Source organism: Haemaphysalis longicornis, unplaced genomic scaffold (assembly GCF_048455015.1).
Source record: "Haemaphysalis longicornis isolate Haplotype H1 unplaced genomic scaffold, Haemaphysalis longicornis Haplotype H1 scaffold_9, whole genome shotgun sequence".
NCBI lineage: Eukaryota > Metazoa > Arthropoda > Arachnida > Ixodida > Ixodidae > Haemaphysalis > Haemaphysalis longicornis.
Genome location: NW_027526460.1, coordinates 75,551,595 through 75,579,302, shown reverse-complemented (window position 1 = coordinate 75,579,302; position 27,708 = coordinate 75,551,595). Strand labels below are relative to the sequence as shown.

Genomic DNA, 27,708 nt, shown 5'->3' with positions numbered 1-27,708 from the left:
GGTTGAAATTTTCAGTGCAGTTCGCATTGTTGGCGTCCCTTCAATCTGAAAAGTCACAATCAAGTGTGTTCTGACCGTGGAAGGGTCAAGAGTGCTCCTTTGCACAACTGTGAGACCTGTGGCGATTAGCGTACTGTCGACATTGTTTTAGCAAAGCGTGCTCCGTCCGCTAACGCTACGGCGGCGGGTAGCGGGGCGCGACTGGGGAGAGCAAATTCGTCACGGTGGGGTGGATTACTTCGGCGCGGCCTGCCTTCGCCATGCCCGCTCTTTCCCTCCGCTGAAGGGCAATCTCCTCGCACTCCCCGCGCGCGCATGCGCAGTCCGGTCCCGCTACCCGCTAACCTTAGCGTAGCGTATGGGAGCCGCTATGCTAAAACTCTCTATTGTAGACGCAGCAAGCTTCTTTTGCTAGTATGTATGAGGAAATTGCGGATACTTCCTAAGTACACTCCACGCCTCCCTGAGAAAAATCGAACCAACACATAATCACCCAGTTCCCTCGGCAGTTATTTCTGCTCGGGAATTCAATTGGGTTTAAGTGGACACTGAAGCTGTTTTAAAAGCAGAGCTGTTTAGGCTCTTGGTTGCGCTGTCAGTGAACAGAAAAATACCAAGAAAATGCCGAGCGCGCGTGAGCGGGCGTCTTTAGATTGCGCCCGACGGCACCTACCCACATGGAGCATTGGGCACGAATCGGGCTAATGCTCCTGCTACACAAAATTAAATAAGAAACTTAAGCATTTAAATGAAGAAACAGCATTAATCACAAGCGAGAATGGGTAAAAAATTCGGAAGTAGAGGCTGGAAGAAAAGAATGGGCCTAGCCGCTTTGTCTCGTGAGAGCGCCCGGCGGAATCGGGCATAGGAGAGCTAATGCTCCCGCTACACACAACTAAATGAGAAACTTAAGCATTTAAATGCAGAATGAGCATTAATCAAGCGAGAATCGGTAAAAAAAAATTCAGAAGTAGAGGCTGGAACAAAAGAATGAGCTTTGTGTCTCGCGAGAGCGACCGGCGGCACGTACCAACTTGGGGATTGGACATGAATCGGGAGTAAGGAGGTCTAATGCACCAGCTACACAAAACTGTAAATTAGGAACTTAATCATTTGAATGAAGAAAGAGCATACAATCACAAGCGATTGAGCAAACAGCGTCGCGCTGACAAAACTGTCGCCTGCTCCTGACGTCACTCGTTCCGCGTTGCTGGGGGCAACCACCGGCGCGAAACTCGGGAGCTGCTGCGGCAGCGGCAGAACTCTCTCTGATTCTGTGCCGCGCACATGGGGGGTGGGTCGACCAAAGAAGATCCGGACGCCCGAATAAGAGGCGGCTTATCAAGAAGTGCGCCGCGCTGCCAGACGAGAATGCAATCAACCAGGAGAACAAGAAGAAGAAGCAGTGCATGCTTTCCACGGCGAGGAGCGCTCGACGAAGGCTGCGGCGCGTATTTCCAAACGCTTCACTGCACAGAGCACCTACGCGACATGTCTGTTCGCGCGATGGAGAACTGTAATTCAACGTGGTCATTGGCTGCACCCCAAGCCTAAAGCGACCTAAAACATACCAAATCACCATTATTAACGAAAACGACGCGTAGATTTGAGTTTAGAGAAAAAAATCAAATTTAGAAAAAAAAATAGGCACTAAAAAAACTGAGATAGACCACCTGGAGCTCGAACACAAGTCGTCAGCGCCAATACTCAGTGCTCTACGTCAAGGCTACAGAGCTAGAACGGTTGGCTCCTTTTAGCAGGCGCGCGCAGTGACATCACACATGTCACGTGGGTGCTCTGTGCAGCGAAGCGTTTGGAGAAAGAGAGAAATAAACTTTATTGCGATTAGTAGTTAGGAGGGGGCGGTGACCGGTAGTTGCAGTTTGCCGGTTACCAAGGCAGCCCGTTCCGTCAGACTTTTCTGTATCTGCGGGTCGGAGCTACCCAGCGCCGCCTTCCATTGCTCGGTGGTACGGATTAATGGGAAGAGGTCGTTGTTGCATGCCCACATGGTATGGATGATGGTGTCTTTCAAGCCACATGCGGGGCAGCTGGGGGACTGATACAGGGTGGGATGATTTAGGTGCAGTTTGGCGCGACAGGGTAAAGTGTGTGTTTGAATGAGGCGCCATAAGCGTTCTTCAGAGTGAGAGAGGGCAGGAGGAGCCGGCGGGAATATGCGGCGGGCGAAAAGAGTTTCAAAGTGATTAACTCCTAGCCCCCTCTTACCACCTGCTCTGGGTAGAGAAAAGGGTGACACAGCACGTAACACCTCCAATTTCTTCTTTCTTTTGGGAGGGGGGGGGGGGGGGAGGTTAAAATTAAGTGTGCAACCGGTCTTCAGTAGGTAATACTAGTGGAGTAGCTAGAAATTTTTTCCCGGGGGTGTAAAAAATTAAAAAAAAATTACCCGCACCTCCCCGAGGGGGATCGTGAGGATGCAGAGCATCTTTGTTGCTATACCGGCGTTAATTGCGTTGTTAATTACGGTATTACGGTGTTGGGTGTTGTTACGTTGTTATTCCGTATTAAATTGCGAATGGTTACCATCATCATCACACATTGCTTGAGTACGTTGAATGTATGAGACTAAGAGTGCGCCTAAGAGAGCGCGCACCCGGAGGGAGAAGCGCGCCAACCCGAAGACGACGCGAAGAAGAGGAGGGGAGAGGAGGTGCGAGCGAGCGCTAGCAGCTGGAGTGGAGAGGAGGATGAGAGAGGGCGCGCATGCGCGCTTATCACAGCTGGTGGGGGTGGAGCCGCGGAGGGAGGAGCGCGACAGCGCACAGATGGCGTGGAGAGGAGGAGGGGAGAGGAGGGTACGAGCGCGCGTTATCGCACAGCTGGCGTGAAGAGGAGCGGTGCGGACGGACGCACGTTCGACGCATGACAGGCCCCCGCTATAAGATGCTCTGCATCTAAAACAATATCTTATTTTCGTTTTCTCATCCTCGTCCTTACGTTTATATTTAAGATGAACTGTGTAAAAAGCATGGACGGAAAAGATGCCGAAAGGAGGGGGGATGCGCCACTTATAAAATTTCGGGGGGCGTTCTCACACCTAAACATCCCCCTGACAACGCCCCTGGTCCCGGTCTTTGTAAGCAAAACAGCCACAGCCGCATATAACTTCTGCATGCTGACTTGTACGAGCAGAATTTCACATGCTTAATTCCAAAGTGGCACAAAAATGTTTGATTTTTGCGACGAGTCCACCAACCCTAGCAAGTGATTTTCAGCTAGGATATCATACGCGTAACTTGATGTAAGCATTATACTCGCTCTTCCCATGATTTATGCTAATTTGCTTACTTCACATTGAATTGAATTAAATTTATTAAGACGGGGGAGGCCACATGGCCGTAGTTGGGGATGGTGGTTTGCCTGTTGTTTGTATTGAGTGTCTCGTGGGTGTGTATGCGTAAACCTTAAAATTTTGTCCTGACCATCCTCGGACACTTTTTCCTGTCTAAACACCGAAAGACGCTCACCCTAAAACAAAATATTTACACCCCTTTAAGAGTGTAAAAATAGTGTAAAAAGGGTGCAAATTAAGAGTGTAAAAATGTACTGCGTACAGCACTCTGCTTCTAAGGGAACTATCGCGTCTTCCTGTTTTGCCGCTCTGGCAATGCTCCGCACCTCGCAGCCGTTTTGTCACGCAGCTGCGTTACGTCGAGAAAAAAAAAAGGTTACTCGCGCTTCCACGGCACGCTTTGTCCCGCTACAACGAGGTGAGGGAGCGCCTATCCTTTTCAATTACATTCCGCAGCAAGAGGACAATAGCACGAACGCGTATACGCTAACTTTTCGTTGCTCTTACAATGAATTAGGGCGGATAATTTCTTTCTTTGAGTCGGATTTCACAATCTAAAAGCTCGCACCACGAGGAGCTTGTTGTTTTTGCAGCGAAGCTGTCTTGCGTGATGACCAAAATTGCTTGCGCCCGGATATCGCGTCGCGTAGACAAATAAGCAACATGCTCTGTAGCTCTCAATCTAGCGCAGGTGTTTTGGAAAAAAATATATACCGAAATTGGCTGCTAGAGCGACTCTATCATTCCACCAAGTTCCATTTACCTGTCATAATTAGTTCACAAGAACTTTTAAACCTTCCAGAGTTCCCATCTGTTCATGTACACTTAGAGAACTGCCAGCTGGATGTGTTAGTATACATTCATGATAGGAAAAGTACTATTCAAAAACGAAGACGATCGAAGCAAGAGGCACAAGACGAAGCGCTACTAGCAACTGAATTTTATTTTGAAAAGAAACGAGCATACACTAGGAACTGCGTCATCACCAAAATGTTGGTAGCATCAATACGCTTGAAACATCAGTGCATTTGAATTAGGAAGGGAGGGACTAGCTGTGTCAGCCAGCCATCTGTAAGGATATCGGATATAGAGTTTGCGTTTTTGGAACGGGGTTGATCATGTTTTTCCTTGGTATTACACTACGTGTGCCTTGTGATTATTTGCCGCTGTCTGCTATTGATGTATCGTTCGTTCAAATGTATTTTAACAGGAAAGGTTAAAAGATCTTGAACGAGAAGTCTATAAGCCAGCACCTTTCCAAGCCACTAAATCTGAAAACATACTTGACTCGTGTCAACATTGTTGAGCAAAAAGGAAACATTAGGCCTATTTGAGGCAAAACATCAATGTACAAATGGCATTCGCAGTGTTCTTTTAATTTGAAAGTAAATGTGTGCTTGATTTTTGCGATAGTAAATAAAATTTATACGTGTTGAACACAATGTTTTGGCACCAAAATACAACAGCTCGTGCGAGCTTCGATCTTGTGGCAGCGTTGCAAGTTTAATAGTAACAAAACGTTCCAGTAGATGGCGCGAGCAGTGGAACGCGGGAGAATTGAATTGCTTTAGCAAACCTCTTTCGTGTATTGTGGGAGGATAGAAAAATAAGGGAAAGCATGAGAGTTGGGCGGTGGAGAGAAGAGGGGCATTAACGTGGTAGTGACGGCCCGTTCTACATGGAGCGAATTTCGCCTGCGAATCCGCTGGAAAAAACATTCGCACTTGCGAAGTTCGCAATGCCTGGAATTGTCGTCTACATGGGGCCTGCGAACGCCGCGATTTTCGCATTTCAGACGCCCCTTGTTTGCAGACTGAATTAAGTTTGCCACCAGCAAAGGTTGTTGTGATTTTAACAAGGGTGGTTTTATTTTACTTTCTTGGCAAGTTGTTTCTGCCTGGTTTGCGGTAAATATAAGTTTATTTGCGGTTTTATATAAGAATCGCCAATTCTTTATCAATATACGCACACACAGCAGAGAAGACAAACGTTTTGGTGTGCTCGCGCTTTTGTCGCGCTCAGACAAGCAGCGCCATCTGGTTTCCAAGCGTGCAAGTGGTGCCGAGCTGTGCTCCTATTGGCCGCAGGTCCGGCCCCTATACGCCGCACACGCCGCACGAGCGGCGTTTGCTCGACCGCTTCAAATGTTTGGCACTTTGCCGCAGCAACGAAAAAAGGTGGTTTTGCCGCACGAGCGGCGCCGCATCAGCGAATTCGCAGGCGAAATCGCTCCATGTAGTACGGGCTTAAGACTATCGTCTTTCGACGACACTTGCAGTGAAGTGAGTGGGTACGAGACCAATTTTAGTGAAGTTCCGCTAATGTGTTGAACGATAAAAACGTTTTTCTTGTTTTTTACCGGCGTTAATTAATATTGTTCAGACTTTCAGACTGTTTGCCCGAAAAATTCATTTGTATGCTTTTTATAGTAATGGCGGTATAGGAATAGCGCAAGCACACATCGTAGGCTTGAAGGACTCTGGCTATACATATCTATGATGTCACAACCAGGACGATACCGCCATTTTTTCAATTCATTCTAACCGAGCCACTCAGATAGCAGCAATTTGATATCTGAAGAAATGATTTCGGTAAAAAAACATTGTTGGGCAAGTGCTCCCACGGAGAGCATCAGGCCACGCGTTACGGACGGACAGACTTCTTGACAGAGTCCCCTAAGAGCGCTTACACATTACCCCTTTGCGTATTACATTCCCAAACCCTTGTAATTTTGACAAACCTTCTACACTTGCGGAGTGGGGTGTGAAAAATGAAGTCATGGTCATAAAAAAGAAAAAGAAAACCTTTGTCGCGGATATGCTTGCTTTGCTGCAAATTACTTCCTCCTCCTTTTCCCTCCCTCACATCCTATCCTCTCCTTCGTCTCATCCCCATGACTTCCACTCCTCTCCCTTCCTAGCTGCCTCCTCTCTCTCCAACTCCGCTACCCCCCCCCCCCCCTATTTCAAGCTCCCTACCCCAGGCCACGTGATCCTTCCGCGCCACGTGGGCGTGTCTATATGGTGTTTTCACGAGAAATGGCACAGGCGTGTCCGGTCGACATCTTCAATATATGGCTCCTTGTGCATGGGGGGGAAACTTATTTGAAGGTTTTTTGTGAAAAAAAATTGCCTTACTCAAAAAAATTCCCTAAGACGGCTCGGGTCACTGGCGCGTGGAGCGGCTCGCAGAACATTTGAAACTTCTGCCGCTGTAAAACAAAAACTACTGCAGCTATCGCCCTATTTCTTCTTATGTAAAGACAGTAGTACATACTCTCAAATGATTTAACGTATTCGTGTTCGGTTTGCAGAACAAATTTCTTTTAATAAAGAATTCCCAAATTGGCAAAAATTTTGAAAATTGCCCAAATGTGGGGACTTTTTTCTCTGCATCTAAACAAGCTATATATGTAGGTCAAATGCTTTGGTACTATTTTTCTATCCTTGTTCAACCTTCATGTCAATTTTAGTTTATGTGGGCGAGACAGTGCACTTTCAAAAAAGCACGCTACTGCAGCTAGGTAACGTATTTTGTTATATTTAGAAAACCAATAAAAAAGGCCATCTTCGGTTTTTTTAACTTTCATAAATTAAAGCTAAGGCTGCTCTCTATCACCTACACCAAAACATGTTGCTCTATTTTTGTTGCTTTGCACATACAAAGCGCCAAATATGACCTTGTAGCAGTACTGCGCTACATACTCCAGTGGTTTGTAAGAAACTTGAGACAAAAAAAAATGGCTCCAATCCACGCTGTGAAGGTGGTTGGAAAGCAAAGCTTTAAACGACACCCACAACAATTGCCCATGCGACATCACTTGAATTCACACACGTGGCTCTACAAAGAGTGAAATCAGTGATTTTGCCAGCCGGTACCTGGAATTCGCGGGGCGGTGTCCCGAACGCAGACGCGTCGGCCACGGCCGTCTAGCGGTGGACGCCGCCGCTGTAGCCCTGCCATGCGTCAGCAGAAAGAAAACGGAGAGGAGCGTCTTTCGAAGAGTGAGACAGCGGAACCTAGCCATCCGCGCGACACAAGCGCAGACACCGAAACAATTCGGCACGTGAGCTATAGTGATCCCCATATGTACCGATTTAAACTAGTTAGTTTAGTATGTTTGAGAATGACGAGAAAGCTGAGGGAACCTTTATAATAGCCATTTAATAGAACCAGTTGCTCCTTTCGCCTTTTGTAATACCTCCTAAAACACAACCGAATGGGTATTCACCAATTTAGAAAACGGAGTCCCATTCGTGGCAAGCAGTGCGCAAAAGGTAGCGTTGCTCTAGCGGCCAGAAGTCTGTATGTTGTCTCTATATTTTGTTTTCCCGCCCTGCAAACCAATCCTTAACGTATATTTGCTGTACGACCCCTTAATTCCGTCGAGTCCGAGTTAACCAGGAGGTGCTGTCGAACAAGTTAATCGAGCCATGCATAGGAAGCGCGCAATGGACGCGAAGCGGCGCCAAAACAGGCCAAAAACAACCGTCTCTAATGCAGACGACAAAGCCGTCTTGCCGACGCACCCGCCGGTGTGAGCAGCGCGAGGGGACGCTGGGTAATCATTCGCCGCGGGATCTACACTCTGCTCCGTGAGTGAAAACCACCCTCCCACTCCCCAGCCGCGTTGGGAGTTTCTTGTCCCGCACGCCACGAAGAAACCGTTGGCTGGTAGAGGTAGAAAGCTCTGCTTTAAAACAGGCATTTACTTGATATGGTCAACCGTTCATACCTGCTTGACATTTTTCAGGCATATCGGTTTATCTTAAATTTGTTCAGCTTCTCCGAAAGTTGTATAATAAGTTGTATATAATCGACCTGGTCATTAATGGTGTGGTGTACAAAGTGAAATTGCAATTCATAGAGGGCCAGAGATGCCCCTCGTCGCCGCTTGTTTCTGTCTTATGCCTCCCTTAATCAGAAAACTCGTCGACAACCCCAAAGTTAGGGGTCTCCCCCTGCCCAGACAAGGCTCTGTTAAAGTGTCTGCGTACGCATATGACATTGCTATTTTTATTCGGGACACAGATAGCCTCACGGCTGCTGTAGGCGACTTCCAGTCTTATGCCCGCCTTTCAGGTACCGAGTTAAATGTCACAAAAAGTGCTGTCCTCCCTCTGGGAAATGTAACACTCGCCCCAAATCGTAACTTAAAAATAGTTCGGGACGTGAAGATTTTCGGCGTCAACTTCACTAAAGATGGTGTTTCACAAGACACGAGGACTGAACTAACTGATGCCATTCAAAAGAATGCCGCCCCGGCACTTTCTTTCAACTTTTTTCTCAGAGAAATCGTATCTGATTAAATGTGTTTACTAGCTGAATTCTTTGCAATTTGTCTTCAGGATTATGCTACATCCCCATCCTGTTACGCACGAAGTATCCCGCGACATTTTTTCATTCTTTTGAAATGGCAGCACCCAGCGTTTAGCGAGAGATTCTCAGCGCTTTCCACGCCGCTTTGGGGACCGGTCTTCCTTGCATCGACTTCATGAGCCAGTTGTTGGCCCTCAGAGTCATCTCACCGAGCCGCTCCAAATTTGGGGCTTGCGCGGTATCAATTAACTGATAGAACATTGCCCTGGAATTCGCCTAGGCAAACTATTCGCAGTAATTGGCGATTATGTACTTTGGCGTAATCGCTGCAGGGCCGTTGCACAGAATCGCAGGCTATGTATGCAGTGGCCGTTGCTTTCTTTTTTCCAACAACACCTGGTGACGTTCCCGGAAAGTGAGTTGGTCCTATTGGGTGAGGAAGATTTTCTGCGACATTGGTCTACCCGGTTTCTAGAGGCGTCGAACGAAAGGGCTATTATTCATGCCAGCTTTCCAGACCCGTGTCCTTAGGGATATTCGTTGTTACAAATGGTTATTTTGTGGTTAGAATTGGTAGTCATTACACCACAGTATTCGTTGTGCACCGTAAACACCGCCCTTGTGCCGCACATTCTTGTAGCGTATGGTTTACCCTTGTTTCCCTGGAATGCCAACCTTTTGGTTGTAATGAACATCTTTTGTTTGCAATCAACTTGGAATTGTTTGTGTGTTTCTGTAAATGTCTGTAACTTCTAGTTTTCGGGCTCTGTTAGTTTTGTAACAACAGGCGTTGCACTTGTTTAATTGCTTCTGCTGATTGTTACGTTGTATCATTGATACCAGGATTGTTTGATAATAAATTTATCTTTTCAAGCGGCTATCTTTTCGAATCCCCTGTTAGGGTGCGTGACGCCGCTTGACTGCGGTGACTAGGTAGCGTGACATAGGACGAGCCACGCCGACAAGCCGGGCCCGTAAAGTGTTCTGCACTTAAAATCCCATTTCCCTGTCAGACTGCAACCTCACTCTTCTAGTCGTTATGGCCCGCAAAGCCACCACGTAGCGTTGAACGTCCACCCCCGGCTGCAATGTGGCCGTCTTCGCGCTGTGGACCCGTGAAGAGGAAGAAATGACGCTTATTTATTTATTCGCGGATAACTTCAGCATGCGCGGAAAGGTGCCCTCAGTGCAGGGCTTCCGCAGCCTTTGCTAAGAGTCTAACCCGTTGTACGAGCTATTACTGACCTTCCGGCTCCCAGCTGGACTGAAAGGTCTCCCAGCGCTCGAGTGTGAGGTTGGGGACTTTTGGGGAACTTTGGGGTGGTGTAGCGTCTGCAAGTTGTGGCAAGCCTTTGCGATGTGGTTCAGGGAGGCGTACTCGTTGCATAGGAAGCATTTGTTGGAGTATAGTGTGGGGTGGACCACCTGTGACAAACATTCTGTGTTCCACGAGCTTGAGTTTTCTGCGAGCATTTTTGTGTTGCAACACAAGCATGGATGACCCAGCGCTTGTTCCTGAACGTTGAATTTACAAACGTTTTTTTTTTCTTTTTTTTTTCTGAGACTGAACGTCTAAGCTGGTTTCCGCGGGCTCCGTGCAGTGTGTTGAAAGACATCGCTCATGCCTTGTGCATTGTCCAAAATCGATGCCACACCGAACAGCGGCGCCATCGCTGCTGCGTAAAGGGAAACGCAGCTGTACGTAAAAATTCCACGGAGTAAGACAGAGCAGTGGGGCGGCCTTGAAGAATGCCTCTCGTGTGGCGATACCTGCAGGAGTCTGGCTTGGGTCACAAACTTCAAAACACCTGCGCGCGTACCCAGGTGCATGCTGGAGGACGTCGTATACGTGCTTACCACGTTTTCACTTTTTTGTATTTTTTGCCTTCCATTTAAACACATTTAACCAAAGGTCACTACCCGCCTCTAAAGTTGCACACTTCGAATACTAGAGTTCCCACTCCCCCTCCTCCGCGCGTCGTCACTTTTTCACTCCTCAGAAGTACCAATAAGCCGCGCCCTTATCGGGCCTACTCTTCATGGTTTATTAAGGGGATGTCAAAATACAACATAGTTGATTTGAAAGTAACTCACTCCTCCATTACTGCCCTGAGAAACGTTTCTTTCACCGCCCCCCAGAAAAAAAAAAGATATGTAGTATTTAAAATTGTTGAAATATCGCGTTTAACTAAGTCAGCAGTGTTGTAATATGTGTAATAGTAGAAACTGGGTGATCAAGTATTAACCGCACCCTCAGCATTCAATACGATCAAGCGAAACTAGAGGCTACAATTCGCCTAGTCATTTTTCTTGATGGCGGCCGCCAATGGCACAAACAAGAATCTGTGACGTCATAAGGACCCGACGAGAAAGCAGAAGGTGAGTCCTCACTGTTCATATGTTTTCCTTAATATCTAGCGTAGTTATTGGAACTTTGGGTTAACATTACTGGCATCATTGGTCAATGCAGTATACTGAGTGAACCAGACTTGTTTCTTTTGTCTGCATGGCCCCTCTAAAGACTTTCTGTCCCTCAGTCTGCAGTGTTCCGTCACGAATTTTTTCAAACCGATGTCTTCACTGGCGGCCTTCGTATACAGGCGAGTGTGCTCCTTGTATAGGTCTGTGGCGGTAGCGAAACTTCCACAAATACGTTTGCTAAAACTCAGCTCAAAGAAAACAGAGAAAAAAAAGTACACCAACAGAACGCTCGTCCTGTCTACAGAATGATGTTGTGTGATAACTCGCAGAAAATGGCACCACGGCGAACTTTGTCTTTGCAGTTGCTGAATATTGTACATAATACATTTTCGCCATGTGTGTCAGGATTGAGGCCGCGCCTGTGCATATGGACGGAATTCAGAACCATTGAAGTATCTCTCCCAAGTAAATAAACAATAGCTGCTTTCTTGAATACTAGCCAAGCACTCGAGAAGGCAAGACAATTTCACATTCTTGCACACCGGTTTTGTTGAGGTGGGAATGTGTAGAAAAATTCATCGCTGGATTGACAACTCCTAGCAAAACAAATAAATCCACGTGTGCACGGGCCAAGAGGACAGCCAATAGACGCAGCGGTACAAAAGGTTCATCACGGGAATGTGCGAACTCCACTGTTGCTCAATATATGTTGTGATGGCAAGAGCGGAATCGCTTTCAACCACAGCTGCACGTTGCACTCTACGCCGACGACAGACGCATTTGGAGCAGCTGCTATTGTTGTTTGTTGATTCAGGCTGAGCTCTGAGCCGGCGTTGACAACATTGAACAGCGTTTCTGGCTGGCCGAAAGATGGGCGTTCCGCTGTCAAGTCAGATGCTCTTTTTTTTTTTTTTTTTTCTGGCGTGTAAGGAGTTGCCTGGATAACAGCCTATTATGAGAAGTCAGCCGATCCATCGAGAAAGGTACCACAAGTTCCTTGTCATATCTATGCTCACGTGGCACACACACATACTGACTATTTGGAAGAAAGCTAGGGCACTGAGTTCATGTTTTGCGGAACCTCGCGGGCACCTGCTGTTCATCCAGTTCTACGCTCCGATTGCATAGGCGGCAAGCCTCTTGCATCGAAGATTATGTGCAGCCATAGCATGTTCCATTCCTGTTTTTTAGAGTCTGACAATTCGTAAAGAGCAGCTGCAAGCATTGGTTTCCAATGGCCACGGCATCGGTGTGACCTGGACGACGCCCGGAAGTCTGGCCTTCACGGATGCAAGAGAGCTCCACCCCCGCATAAATACCTTGCGAGTTCTGGAAGCACGCCCTCCTTTACGTACGCCTGATGACGCAGCACATCTCACATCCCATGGTTCACTGACTTCAATAGCATGCATTGCGCGCCAATGCTACTTCCACGAAGTCATTTTTGGGGACATCATGGCTCTGCCCCTGTTATCTGATTGGCGCCATTTCCTGCATGGACTTTCTTCCATTGACATTGGAGCAGAGATTAATGACAGATCTATGTGTTCAGTGGCAGCCGAACCTTGCGAAAGCTGGTGGGCCATGGGGCAGCCTATGCATAAAGCAAAAAAAAAAAAAAAAAAAAAGAAATATTGCTTGCACTGAGAGAGTTCTGTCATGCCGCAAATATCTGCGGCTGTATATATACTACCTGGTGGTATTCTGTATCTGCATGTTCCTGTGGATAAGTGCGGCTGCCCCCATTTTATTAACATCATCGTCATTATCATCGTTACAGCAACGGCGGCCGCGGCGGCATGAGGAGAGCTAAATTCCAGGAAATTCACTAGTTATCTTGCTAGCGACCGCAGTATGATAAAAAATGTGGAAAGACATAAAGGAGGAAACAACTTTATTGAGACCTGCAGATGAGACGTGGCCTAAACGTCGCGTCGGTCTGCCGCACGTCGCCTGCTACCTCTTCATGCTGAACCTCCGAAGGAGGTAGCACGTTCGGGTCGCTGGCGTTCGAGGGCAGCCAACACCTGCTGGACGGCCAGAAATTGGATGTTGTAGTCCTTGCTTCTCGCCGCGTCCATAAATTGCGGCGGGATCACTGTGGCTGCGTTGGCCTTGCTTGGATTCACTTCGCAGTTCCATAGGATATGAGCCGCAGTGGCTCTCTCCTTCTTACACAATACACAGTTATCACTTACATACACTTCAGGGCACATGTGCTTGGCTAACACCGGGGTTAATAGCGAGTTCGTTTGTAGCTGTCTAAATGTCACTGATTCTTCTCTTGTCAATTTTGGGTGAGGTGGCGGGAGAGTCCGGCGATTAATGCGGTACCACTCGAGGATGTCCCCGTATGTGATGAGTGGCTCCGTCTCCACAGGCTGGGTCGACTTAGGGGAGGAGGCCGGACTATCAAGCGCGCCGCGGCCGGTGAGCGCGAGCGCTGCCCGGTCGGCCTCCTCGTTCCTGTTGTCATGCCCTTCGCGGAGACCCAGGGGGCCCACATGCGCTGGGAACCACCGTAGAGTTATTGGCATCGTCCGGGGGGGTAGGGCACCGCACACCCTCACTGCACCGGGGGACACATGGTTCGTGGCATAGCTCAGTATTGCGGGTCTTGAGTCACTAAGCACTGTAGTGCACTTTGGGTTCGTGATGGCTAGCGCGATGGCTAGCTCTTCTGCGTGGTGGGCGTCTCGGGCTGTAAAACTTCCTGCAGTGTACGTCTCTCCTGACGCGGCTGCTATCACTACCGCGGCGTAGGTATTAGGTCGGTTGGGATACTTCGCGGCGTCAACGTAGTAAGCGCCGGTGTCTGCAGCGTGTGTAGCGGTAAGCGCCTTCGCCCTGGCGAGTCGGCGTTCTTGATTATGCTCCGGGTGCATATGTAGGGGAACCGGAGGCACGTGGAGGCTGCGCAGTAGGCTCTGTGGCAGGGATAACGGGACGTTGTTGTCCTGTGATTCTTGTCTGTGGCAGCCAATGCGCTGCAAGATGTAGCGTCCAGTGCGGGTCTGTGACAGTCTCGTGAACTGTGCCATGCGCTGGGCTTCGGCTATTTCGTCCAGGGTGTTATGAACGCCCAGTTCGAGGAGCTTGTCTGTGTTGGTGTGTAGGTAGAGGCCGAGTGCCGCCTTGTATGCCTTGCGGATGATGATGTTGAGCTTTTGGCGCTCGACGGCCTTCCAATTGTGAAAGGCTGCCACATAGGCAATGTGACTGATTGCAAACGATTGTATTAATCTGAGAAGGCTAGCCTCCCTCATGCCTGCATGGCGCGTGGACACCCTCCTTATAAGTCTGGTGGCTGCGGCGACTTTGGTTTCCAACTTGCTGATGGCGAGGCCGTTCTGTCTGAGCGCATCTAGGTGGAGGCCTAGTACACGCAGGGTCTTTACGTGTGGGATTGTGGTTCCGTCTCTTGTTCTAAGGGTGATGTTTGCAGCCGTGGAGGTACGGGTCCGGCGCTCGTGAGGAGGTAGGATTAGAAGCTCAGACTTGGTCGGGGAGCATATTAGGCCAGTGCTCTGAAGCCGGTCCTCGATAACGTCAATCGCTTGTTGTAATGTAGCTTCAATGTGGCCGTCGCTGCCTCCCGTCACCCATAGGGTGATATCGTCGGCGTAGATGGTGTGCCTGACGTCGGGGAGGCTAGCAAGATGGTTAGCCACATCAATCATTACTAGGTTGAATAGCATGGGGGAGATCACCGACCCCTGCGGTGTCCCAATGCTGCCCAGTAAGAAACCTTAGTTATGCCAAGCCACATTTAAACACGTCTCATGCGGACGTTTGCCCACGCCTGCCTTGAAAAACAATGATCACTCGGAACAGCCGCATGGTCTCCAGGTGCTGACACAGTGCCAAAAACTCACGTTCGACCTATGTAGCCGATGTCGTAACAAAAGCTGGTGGGGACGCCAATAATAAGTTTCTCATACCATGGACTGTGTAAGTTAGCATAAGCAACCAGAGCACAGGTATGCAAACTTGCGCATACGCCTGGGGGCTCTTGTTTTTTAACAGCAGAACTGTTTAAGTGTTTAGTTCCACCGAGTAACGTTACCAGAAAAAAAAAGACCAGGAAAAAAGACCGACGCACGTTAGCGTGCGCCTCGTGAGGAGCGCCCGGCATCTTCCAGACTTGCGCGTAGGCTTGCTCCACGTGAGGAGGAGGAGAGAAACGTTTATTGGAGCGGAAAGTGCTGTTGTGGGTGGCCCTCCTAGTCCGGATAGCCGCGAGTCGTGGCAGTTGCTCTTGCCCGAGACACGAGGTTAACCCGCGTTTCTAGCAGGCAGCTGGTCAGCTCGTACTCCCACTGCTCCAGGGAGGGGGAAGGGGTGGGTAGGGGCAAGCCCAGACAAGGTGGTATGTGGTGTTGGGGGTTTTACAGGATGGGCTAGGGGCACATGGTTGGTGATATGCTGTGTAGAACTGTTGTGTTGTAGTATGTCTGGGTTTGTAGTCGTCGCCAAAGGCGTGCGTCGTTGGTGTGGAGAGATGGTTGAGGAGGAGGGTAGATGAGGCGATTTCGATGGTAGTGGTACAAGATGTCTGTGTAACAACTCGGGACTGGGAGGTGATTGAGGGATTCCGGTGGGTCTTCTCTGCCTTCAGGGAATGCCCGGGTAGTTAATTCGCGGGTAGCGGCATGTGCCGCCTTATTCCCTGGAAGGTTGGCGTGGCCTGGTGTCCACACGACGTAGATGGAGGGCAGCTTGTGTATGCGTCGTAGTATGTTGACGGCTTGAGGCGAGATACATTCTTTTTTATAGTGGCGGCATGCTTCCTGGGAGTCTGTGATGATGACAATGGGTCATTCCATGCCAAACGTCCCAGCCGTAAAATCGACCATCACGGATTTGCTCAGTAAAAACTGTGGGTCATCCTCGCATGGCCCACAATGCTCCCTGGAATTGCTTTTGTCCAAAACAAATTTTGTTCTTTTTCTAGCGGCCCTTTTACCTCCAGGGTTTAATGCAAACTTACGTCTGTGAAAAAATTCACGAAAAAGCAACTTCCCTTACAATGGCCACAATTTTTTGTGACCATCTTGTTGAGGCCCTGGGCTGCTCTATCACGCATTTTTAAAATATTTTTCCTGTTTTTTGCTGTGATTACGCCATTCAGAAAATACACGATTTCGAGCATTTTCAAACATTTTTAGCAAATACGAGCACATTCTCCCAGCCAACGAAGCGTTTGTACCTGTATCTCAGCATTGCGGAAAATTGGTCAAAACTATATTTACACTGAAAAAAGTTGAAATGTGCGAGAAAACGTTTGTCAAACTTCTAAAAATCTCCTTTCTGGCCCATATTCACCTTGAAATTGCGCATTGTTGTGCTCACAGTAAAATAATCAAATACAAGCCATTCACTGGCACAAATTATCGCAGTTTATTTGAGAAAGTTTAATCAGAACAGTTTTTGTTTTAGCAGAGAAAAAAAAATTTTCAATTTGTACAGCGACACTACTTCACCCCGTTGTTCCACAGAGCGTCTTCTCTGCACGGCATGCACCTGCCTGCATGAAAATGCGCGATCCAGCGGGTTTGCGCTACAAGAATACCTTTCGCCGCAATGGTATTCGTAGCGTCAGTACAGGAAAAAAGAATATTTCGCGTGTTAGTGGGAAAAGTCCAACGTGGAGCTAGCGGTAGTGCGCCCATTCATAGAGTACGGGAAACGCAACGACTACACATCAGATGTGCATTTAAAGCATCGTGTTATGCAATTCCCGCTAACGCATACAAATAAATCCGTTTAACTAGATGGCTCCGCCGCTGTTTATTTCGTAATTTTCGGCATACTTAAAAGATACCACGTATAACATACCCTGCTTTTTTACGGTCCATGTCCAGCCAGTCGTTGCGTTTCCCGTGCTCATTGAATGGGCGCACTACCGCTAGCTCCACGGTGGACTTTTCCCACTAACACGCGAAATATTCTTTTTTCCTGTACTGACGCTACGAATACCATTGCGGCGAAAGGTATTCTTGTAGCGCAAACCCGCTGGATCGCGCCTTTTTCATGCAGGCAGGTGCATGCCGTGCAGAGAAGACCCTCTGTGGAACAACGGGGTGAAGTAGTGTCGCTGTACAAATTGAAAAATTTTTTTCTCTGCTAAAACAAAAACTGTTCTGACTAAACTTTCTGAAATAAACTGCGATAATTTGTGCCAGTGAATGGCTTGTATTTGATATTTTTACTGTGAGCACAACAATGCGCTATTTCAAGGTGAATATGGGCCAGAAAGGAGATTTTTAGAAGTTTGACAAACGTTTTCTCGCACATTTCAACTTTTTTCAGTGTAAATATAGTTTTGACCAATTTTCCACAATGCTGAGATACAGGTACAAACACTTCGTTGGCTGGGAGAATGTGCTCGTATTTGCTAAAAATGTTTGAAAATGCTCGACATCGTGTATTTTCTGAATGGCGTAATCACAGCAAAAAACAGGAAAAATATTTAAAAAATGCGTGATAGAGCAGCCCAGGGCCTCAACAAGATGGTCACAAAAAATTGTGGCCATTGTAAGGGAAGTTGCTTTTTCGTGAATTTTTTCACAGACGTAAGTTTGCATTAAACCCTGGAGGTAAAAGGGCCGCTAGAAAAAGAACAAAATTTGTTTTGGACAAAAACAATTCCAGTGAGCATTGTGGGCCATGCGAGGATGACCCACAATTTTTACTGAGCAAATCCGTGATGGTCGATTTTACGGCTGGGACGTTTGGCATAGAATGACCCCAATGTAATCTGCCATGGCTGTAATTGCAGCTAGAGCTATGGCAGTTTCTTCTGCTGTCGTGGAGGTGGTAGTGGATAGCGTGGCGGACGTCAGGAGGGTTTCCTCGGTGTTGAGGGCTACAAGGGCGTGAGCTTGGCGGTTATGATATGCAGCTGCATCGGTTTATCTGGTGTCGGGGTCCTTCGAACAGTGTCGCGCTGCTCGTCGGCCTTTGTTGTAAAAGGGGTGCATATGGTGTGGAATGGGGGCTACTTTAATGTTGGCACGGATGTCGGGAGGGATACGAGTGGGTGCTTCTGTCGGAGTTATGACGTGGCGGCCAAGTGTCGCGAGAACAGTGCGGCCTGTAGGTGTTAGAGAAAATCGCGTGAGTTGGTTGGCTTGTTGGGCTTCCAGTATTTCTGACAGTGGATTATGCAGCTCGAGTTTAAGGAGGTGCTCAGTCGGCGTGAAGGACGGAAGTCCGAGGGCTATTTTGTATGTCTTACGTATCAGGGCGTCAAGTTTGGAATGCTCTTTTGGTTTCAACTGAACATAAGGTGTCCGATATGCTATGCGGCTGGTCAGCAGTGCTTGGACGATACAGCACGTGTCTTGTTCCTTTAGGCCATGGCTCTGGGTGCAGATGCGTCGAATTAGATGAGTCAGTTGCGTAGTCGTTTAATGTAATTGTGGTAAAAGTGCGCCCCCGATCCATCTGTGTGAAAGGGGACTCCTAGATTTCGGAGGGTACGGACTTGTGGTACGGGAGCAGTGGCGATGGTCACGGTAGGGTCCGGCGCAGGTTTTGGGGGTCGACTGCGTGTTTTAGCCCGCAGTACGAGAAGGGGGGATTTGTTAGGGGCGCAGGTGAATCCTCGTTGCTCCGAGTATTCGAGCGTGTCGTTGATAGCTTGTTGGAGGTTGTCTTGCTGTTGTCCAGAGGAGCCGGTTGTCGTTCATATCGTTAGGTCATCGGCTTACAAGGCATGGTGAAGGTCAGGAATGTTGGAGAGTTTGGCTGGCAGTTCAAAAAGGGAGATACTAATAGCAGAGGGGAGATTACAGATCCTTGTGGTGTTCCTTTCGCGGGAGTGGGAAAAGTGTCAGAATGAATTGGTCCGAGGCGTATAGTGGCTGCCCGGTTTGTGAGAAAAGCGAGAAAATAGTTGTAAATTGCCTGTCCACAGTTGGTTGCTTGAAGTCCCTGAAAAATGGCTCTATGTGTAACGAATTGTCGAAGGCGCGTTGCACATCAATGGTAAGTACGCAGCTGCAGGCTGTGTTTTGCTTGCTCTTTTATTTGGAGAAGGACGTTGAGGAGCTCGCAAAAAATACCAAGAAAAATACCGAGCGCACGTGAGCGTGTGCCTCGTGAGGAGCGCCCGGTGTCGCCCTTCGAGAACACTCTGGTCAGCGTTCTTGGCGTGATCTCTCGCATTCTGTACTCGCCCGTTCACGTGCGCTCGCGCCTGAAGTGTGGAGCACAGACGCCGAGTTCGCGCTACAGACGTCAGTTCGCGGATTCTAGAAAGCGGTCCACTTTGGGAGAGATGTGAAAGCCTGCGGGCCAAATGATCCAGGTCTGCCAGTCACGGAGAACTTACAGCGGCAAGTCCGGAAACCCATGTGAGGTGCAACACCTGGGCCTCCGACCAAAGCCTCCTTGAGGCTACGCTCCGACGAAGGAAAAGGGGACGCCAGCTCAGGTGTTTCTCCAGTCTTGCACCACCAGTGCATTATCATCACCAGCCTATCTACGCCCACTGCAGGGCAAAGGCCTCTCCCATTAATCTCACCACCAGTGCACCACCAGTGTCACCACCAGTGCAAGCTGCGCCATTTTTTTTTTTTCTCTCTTTTTAAGGAGACAAAATAGTGGCGTGGTTCGAATTCGTTTCCGGAAACTTCTGAACTGCATTACTATAACGAAGTAACGTTCTAATTGACTTGGAATGCACGGAGTTATTGTTAACGAGTTGGCATTCGTAGAACAAAATGGGGGAATTCGTACGTTGAGGTCTAGGTTTTCGTTGCACCGCAAGAGTTGTTTCATGTGCAAAACAGCGGTTACGTGATGCTGATCCAGTCTCGTAGAAAAGTAGCACGTGGACATCAACTTAGCCCTTAAACGCGCCTCTTTTTTGCAGATAAAACGGCACAGCTCGTATCCAGCTGCAGTTCTATATTACATGAATCAATCCATCTATCCTGCCTTTCGACAAGGGCTGGGGAGGAACTCACAGATAGCTACGTTTGAGGTCGAAAGTTTCTATGAAGGAAGACCTACACCCGCTCAGAATGAGCAGCTGGTGATTTTCTTTTTTTTTTTCTCAAGAAAGCGCAAGTACAAAGTGTTCAAGAAAGTACAAGGAAGCAAGGGACAATGGATGATTCCAGATAACGCTTAAAGAAACGAAACCTACAGAGGAACCTTTGAGTTGTAGTACGTTCGTAATACTCTGCGCTATGAGTCCATGGCACGCATCGTGTATCGTCGCGTAGGTCGTGTGCAGCACCCTCCTGTATGTTTGTTGCAACGAGTTTATGTTGATGGGCGCTGTCGGGAGTAATAGGCACCTTTTCGTCGTACTTCAACTCAGACCTTGCGCGTCTGCTGGCGGCCCGATATGTAAAAATTTTCAAACGGCCACGCAAATGCAAATTATCAGCACTGCGAACACAGCAGCGCCGGAAATGGGGCCTAGACAGTACGCTGCTATCAGTATGTAAGGCACCGAAAATAAAATTTTTAATTTTTAAAGAAACAAAAAAGGGGGAGGAGGAGATGCTGCAAAAGAGGTACTGTTTATTAAACCTTTAATCCTTCAGAATTGACCTCGGTGGGCAGAGAAGTCAAAAACTTGAAGAGGTCATTGCGTGCTCTATGTGTGCTGAGGAATGAACGTCCCGTTTTCACTATTTTCCATTCGTTTTGTTTCACTAGTTTATTTCCCACCCCTTCGAAGACTACCGTGGCTGGTTCGGAGCAAAGTTGTCCTTGGGTCTTCCGCTTTCTAGAGGGCTAACTTTAAGTGACGTGTTAGGCCCTTGGTCTAACTCTAAACGAACATCTCGAGCGACAAAAGCTCTGTCTTTCCAGCGAAGCACAGGACTTGATCAGACTTCTTTAAACAGGACTCTATTAATGAGCACATCACCTTCATCACAGTCATCATCTCTTCATCGATTTCATTTTTTCATACATCTGGTGTAGCAAGCTAGGCGCCTTGGCCAGGCTAACCTCACCAGTATAGTTAAAGGCTATCCTCTCTCTCTAGGAGTAAACTTTCTACCAGCAGCACGCAAGTTCCGTACTTTTACACCGGCGAGTTTGTCAGAGCGCGTCTCTCCAGCAAGCTTCCGACGAAGGCGCCTTCAAGGCGAGACGGCGAAGGCGGGCGGCCTGATGCTAGTTTTTGCGGGCCTGTCTTCGGCATAACCGTATAGCGCCGACACTTGTCGTTGTAAATCACCCAGCACAACGCCGATTGCTCCGTACACTCCGCAGCTGTGTAGCGCGAAGCACATTCTGCTGACACAAAGCGGAACTCGGGTTACTAATGACAGCAGCGCTGCGGCAAACATATCTGTGCGCGAGCTTGCGGGTTCGCGTGATCAGACGCGCTAACGAGCACGGCAGCCTGGGCTAACGGATTCGTTACGTCTATACGAAATACGGTCGCATATGTAGACTATACTGAGAAGTGCTACGAGTGTGAGTGGCATGCGCATTGAGTATCCACCTCGAGACGTCCACTTGACATAGGCTGTACATCCATCCCCACGTTTCCAATGTATACCGTTCCAATTAACGTTCATTATTCGACGTGCTAACAGTATGATCATCGCCGGCGAAAGGCTTCTGCATATACGGAATCCCGTTGCGTATGTAGACTGTACTGCAAAGTGATCTGGATAATGTGATTGGCACGCGTAATAAGCATCCATCTTGAGAACTCCGCTTTGACATAAAGTATGTACCCATCTTCACATTTCCTGTTTATGTCCTCCTGCTTGGAGACGAATGCACACGAGCGATATACGACCAACAAAACAAGCGGGAAAACGAAAGATTTGAAACGTGGGCACAGTAAACGTCACCGCACACATGGAACGCAAGCGGCATCTGCGCGGCCGGCCAGTTGCACATTCCACACCAGTGCATACAGGGCGGTCTAGCGCTACGACAGCTGCCATGTGTCTTGTCGAGGGAAGAGCCGATCACGCGGGACAGCAAAGAAACGGAAGAAACCACGCACCTTTGGCGACGAGCTGCTGCCTCGAGTAGCGCCTCACTTCGGCCGCGACATTGTCCACACTGAGCACAGAACAGTCGGTCGTGCACACGTCGCTGTCGACGCTGAACCTCCGCGCGGGCCTCTGGTGCTGCAGGCCGGTGTTGATCTCGTCCAGCAGTTCGTCCACGATCGAGTGCGCCCGCGAGAGCGGCGGCGGGGGCGGCTTCCACGGAGGCTGGTCTCCATGCACGTCTCCGTCGTCATCGCACATCCTGCACGCTGGCTGCCGGACGCGGCACGGCGGCGCAGCCGACGCATGGAGGAGTTCCTCGGCCGACCGAGCGTGCTCGTTCACGGCGACGGAGTCTTCGCCGGGTAATGAAACGTGGTGGTAGGCTTTGACCGCTCGCCGAACGCTCTGGGCCTGTGCGCAAGCGCTGACGCCGCCGCGAGAGGGGAGCTCGAGCCCGCGGCAGCAGCAGGTGTTTCCATATCGCGCGCGACACAGCACCGGAAGGAACAAGGGGGCCCCAGTCGCGCTCACGTGTTCGCCGCGCTGCGCGGCTACGCCATTGCGCGCGGCCGCCGACGATCGTGGAGTGCGTATACGCTGCCGCCTCACTCGCGCGCTCAAGTCTGCGAGCTCTAGCCCTCGGTCCGAACCAATCCCGTTTCTTCGTGTGATCTTTGTTTTCGTTGTGGTGCTGCGCGCGTGCTAAATTACGTCCTGGAAAGGAGGCGGCAACGTGTGAGTACGAGATGCGACGTCTGAGAGCCGCGCGCCGCAGCCGAGCAAATTGGACGTCGTTCAAAGTGCCAAGCGTGCGCGCGTTGTATGCAAAAAGCGCGCCCGCCAGTCGCGCTTTTCGTGAGCGCTCCCCCCGGGCCTCTTTTCCACCCTAGTGTATGGGTGACACGACGCACAGTAAAGATAACCAGTGCTTGGAAGGGGGCTAGTTGGTTCTTTACTGCGAACATTGCTGGGTGAAATACTCCAGCAATGGCGAACTGCTACGAGCGTGGCCAACTCCGCTGTCACGTGCATTGAATGTTTCCGTATAAGCTGTGTCATCGTTACTCAAAAGACATAAAAAAAAAAACCGTTGGTAGTTACAACTATAGTTACAACTTAAGAACGGCAACGGAAGTTGTCTCTGTGCTTCATCACCGCAGACGGATGTTACTCCGCACGACGCAAGTAGTGCGTTACTGGGAATATTTTGAACGTGGCACGAGCCATTTCCCTGATTTTGTGGACTTAATATGCTTATAAACTACTGCAGGGACGCCAAATAAACTACGTGTGAAAAGGCAGGCGATATCACGCATTCATAGCAGTCTCCTTTCAAAACGCGCGCGCCCATTGACATCCGGGCCCGTCGCTTAGGCGGAGTGATGCCGTACATGAGATATTGCCGTTCTTAACTTGTTCCGCTTCATCGTCTTGTCTGTAATCGTTAGTCTCTACCAGCTTAGCTCCAGCAATGATTTCGCACTGAATTGGTAAGTTGGCCTGTATCGGCACATAGCGTAGTACCGTTCGCGGCATCGGCAGTTGTTGACCCAAGCAGAAACCGTCAAAGGCGAGGGCACAACTAAAGTTGCTTTGCACATTTTTCCGCACCACTGTTTGTGACGCAACAGATTGTGAATGGGAGAGAAGTATTTGTGAGCTATATCTGTAAATGCTGAATAAATACCTGCGGCAACTTCTGTTGAACACGTGGTTTCTTTTTAAAGGCCGACAAACTGCAACTTTTAAATATTACCAGAAATGCATGCTCGGTTAACAAAAGGAGTACTGGCGCAAAATTTATAAGCTGAAATAACTATGTAGAGCTTTCTTTTGTATATGGAGGTATCTCCCAGAAAGTGCCAACAGCGTTCAGTGTAGCACATTTTAAATCAAGTTTCAATCTTTGCGCGCAAGCTCAGTACGCATACTCTTTCGCAATCGGCATCAGCATGACGCCATCTGCTCCTCCTGGCCCCAAAATTATGACGTGAAGGCCCCCGCGGCGTGGCCAACCCGCTGGCTGGCGCGACGAGAGCGGTGACGTCACGAGCGCCCTCCTGTCATGGCGGCCGCCTCGGCGTTCGTTTTGCCGAAACCGAAACTGGCACGATTAAACGAGGTTGTGAATAATTATTTACACTGCGACCGACCGTCTAATGTGCCATTCTATGATCAGTGGGCTGGTAGGCACTCATAACAGCGAAAACAACGTAACACGAAAATTTCGCGTAAATACTCCTTAAACAAGCAAGGTTGGTTAACAAAAGAATACAGAGGGCACTGCCATTACAAAAACTTACTAGGTGCAGACACTGCTATTTCCTAATGTACGTTATGGTAACTCACAAACGCAGTCACGGAACGCGAAGCGCATAAAGCTAAGTGCGGCCAGAAAAACCTGGCTATTATGTTTGCCGCAGCTATTGTGGCCATCGTCATTTCCCAAGAGAAAAAGAGAAGGCTCTTCATTGGAAAGGCAGAGAGGTTTGCCTGCGTCGACAGTCGCCTACATGCTTTTCTGCTGAGGATTTGGGATGGAGGAAGAAAAGCCCCGAGCAAGAGCTCAGCAGGGGAAAAAATAGAAACGGTCGTGGACCTGGCGCGACGACGCACCCAAATTTGTTTGTTTTGTTGTTGTTGTTCTGAGCTTGGACCACATAATTTACAATTTCGAAATTTGGCCAATATCACCCGAATAAAAGAACAAACTCTTTAGAGCTTGGCGCTGCTTCGAGGGGTACGTTCATGGTCCTAAAATAATCTTGAGAGTTATTGGTCCCTGTTTTAGGCGTTGGATATCTTCAAGAAAGTGCGATCTCGGTTCCATGTAGGCCACACATTCTAATAGAATGTGTTCAACTGTTTCAACACAATAGCAATTATCGCGGTACTGATTTAGCGTCGCTCCAAACGGAATAGGTAACTGTTTGTGCAAGCACAGCTGAGCCGTGGACGATGATATAACGTTTCAGCTTACGAGGGAGCTGTCTCGGGAGTCTTTGCTTTAATTCTCGGTCAATTATTAGTGTGCAAAAGGCAGCGGTTATTTTGCAATTCATTCCATAAACGGTTTCTTTCAGTCACCGCGAAGTGATGAGCCATGTCGGAAAAAGCTGTTTTCGTAAAAAAAAAACAAAAAAAAAACACTAGGTCTTTACGGGGTGCTCCATCGGCTTTTTGGTTATTTTTGATGTCGCTGTGTCTAGTGCTGTGTCCAGCAGAGTAGGCGAGCTCGTGGAAAAGGTATGAGATGTCACAAGCTGCGATTTGGTTGGAGAAAACTAACGTCACTAAATAAGGTACGCTAAAGAGTACCGCGTCTGGGGGTCATTTTGTTTCTGGCTTGCAGTGTTGCCATCTTTCCCAACGAAACCGCCGCCGGTTGTGACGGGCAGAGTGTGACCGGCCGGACCGGCCGCTCTAGCGTCCGGGCAGCAGAGAGAGAGAGGAGAGGCGCCCAGAAACAAAATGGCTGCGCCCACATGCAAACAAATATCACGTGGTGCCGACCGACCAATGAAAATCCTGGCGGCACATAACAGTGAGAGAAAAGAGTGCCGATACTCTAAAAGCCTTTACTTAGTGACGCTAGAGAAAACCTACAGCTCATCGACAGAATTTCCATAGCTGCCTTGGAATACGTGAAGATATGCCCATGAGCGGATTATACACTATTTCCACTCAGGGGAAAATGGCGGTTTAGATAGCAGACTTACCAGCAATCTTGGTTCCATGCTGATCCATCCTTCGAGCCAGCCACCGGCACACTACTTCCGTAGGAAACTCCTTGTATCATCATCATCGTTAGTCAAAGCACAAGTACCAGGAACAGGTCGCTCATCACCTGCAGTCCCCTCCATCACAACTGCGACTGACTGAGCGAATATCGATGGAAACTGCGCGGAGCCACCGACGGATGCCAGTTGTCGTTTAGTTCACGCGGCCTGAACCACGTCACAGTCACTGCTACGCACACCCGCACAACTCGCACGCCAGCGAGGAAGGAATTCCCAACAATTTTCACGTCCTGTCCTGTCCTGTCCCCTTCTTTGCCTTAGTCTTCGTGTGTGCGCGCTGTTAGGGGAGATGAATTTTCACGACGCTTCCACGCAAAACGGCCCGAAACCGAAGCACGGGTACGAGGGTTCTCCGAGCGTCCCAGAGGCACTGCGGCTGAAGCATCGTCTGCGAGCGAAGGCAACAGGCTGTCTAGACAGCCGTGACGAAGCATTTTTTGCGCGGCGGGCGGCGCACGCGTCGTTGGGCAGAAAGGCAACTTCACCACGTCATGGTATCGCCGGCGTTGTCGCAGGCAGCCTCAAGCGCTTGAACCTTAAAAAAGGATTGCAAGTATTGCAAGTCACTACAATTACCCACAACGGCAACCATCTTTCTCGTCGACACGAAGACATGGACGCTCTTGGCTCGCGTTTGGGAGAAGCCTGAATGCAGTGATGGAGGATGACGGAACAACAACAAAAAACCGGCATCGTTGCATGCCGATGAAAGCAGCGCTACACAGCGTCTGTGGCTAACGAACAAATGTAATTGAACCGTGTTAATTGGGTTTAGAGGTTAATCCGCAGCATTGTGCTACTGATCCCAAGGACGCCGATACATCCGGCCTGCCGCGGCCGTTTTCTGACGGCGACAAAAAACGAGAACGCGTATACTATGCGTAAAGGTTTGGCGAAATTTCGCTTTTAGCAAAGCGTATGCTTCTTAACAATCCTGCTGACGGACCATATGACAAGAAAAAATGCATACGAACGAGTGATACACAACTTCGCCACACACACACACACACAAAAAAAACCTTCATTGCTCCTTAATTCTTAAATAAAAATTGTGACAACGAATAGTTGAGTAAAGCAGAACAATCAGTTATAACAATCCAAAATATACGGAACGTAAGGAATAGAATAACACGTTTTTATTGGGTTATTCTTACACGGACTTTCCGTGCGCGGGCATATCTGCACATGGACGGTTAGGCACTCTGGCGTTTTACTCAATTTTTTTTAACCTCCTTGGTTTTACTGCAGGGCGATTTTGGTACGAAGAGAGATTTTGGCGTGGCAATTGTCTAAAAAATAACAATAAACAGAACAGTTGCAATCAATTACAGGTTTGTCGATATTCATGTTATTCTTTTATTGTGCATGATCATAAACGAACTCAATTTATTGGAAACGATTCCTCCTTAATTATGTATTAAAGGTGGTTGATCAATCCCGTTTTATTGATCTTTAAGAACAATTTTTCTTAAGGAAGTTCGTCGTTCTTATTATAGTTATTTTACCATAATTATTACTGCGAATATGTTTAGAACGATTTCTTGAGTAAATAACTACAAAGAATCGTTCTTCGATGCTCTTTATTTTATTTAAAAGTTCTCCCAGATTTGCACTAAACGTTCTTTCAGGTATTTTACTACATAGCGACGTTCTTTTTTACGAAAGTATAGAATGCGAGCCTCCGCGATATCAATTAGCTGTAGTCAGTGTCAGCCGGTACCACTCACAAGTGGCCGGTATATCACTCGCAAGAGCTGCAGCCACGAGCGGAGAGCGGCGCTCACACTCACTCAAGCTCGCCAGCCGGAAAGAATGGCGAGGCTCACTCAACACTCACTAGTGAGGAAGCACTGTGTGAATTAACTCG

The 27,708-nt window shown here is 48.6% G+C and overlaps 1 protein-coding gene across 5 annotated transcripts in view; it reads right to left on the bottom strand.

Annotated features, from left to right (window-relative positions):
- The window catches only part of LOC144153039 (uncharacterized), a 381,412-nt gene extending 355,445 nt beyond the window's left edge, over window positions 1-25,967 (bottom strand). For 2 of the 5 annotated variants that reach the window (XR_013319276.1, XM_077684673.1), the window contains exon 1: window positions 22,050-22,714. Coding sequence is in view for 4 of the 5 variants with exons in the window: in XM_077684673.1 (XP_077540799.1) it covers window positions 22,050-22,299 (250 nt within the window). In the remaining variant the exon portion in view is untranslated. Of the gene's footprint in view, window positions 1-22,049; window positions 22,716-25,760 lie in introns of those variants that run through there. The other 3 variants (XM_077684675.1, XM_077684674.1, XM_077684676.1) reach the window with 2 other exon arrangements.
- Between the last annotated feature and the right edge of the window lie 1,741 nt (window positions 25,968-27,708).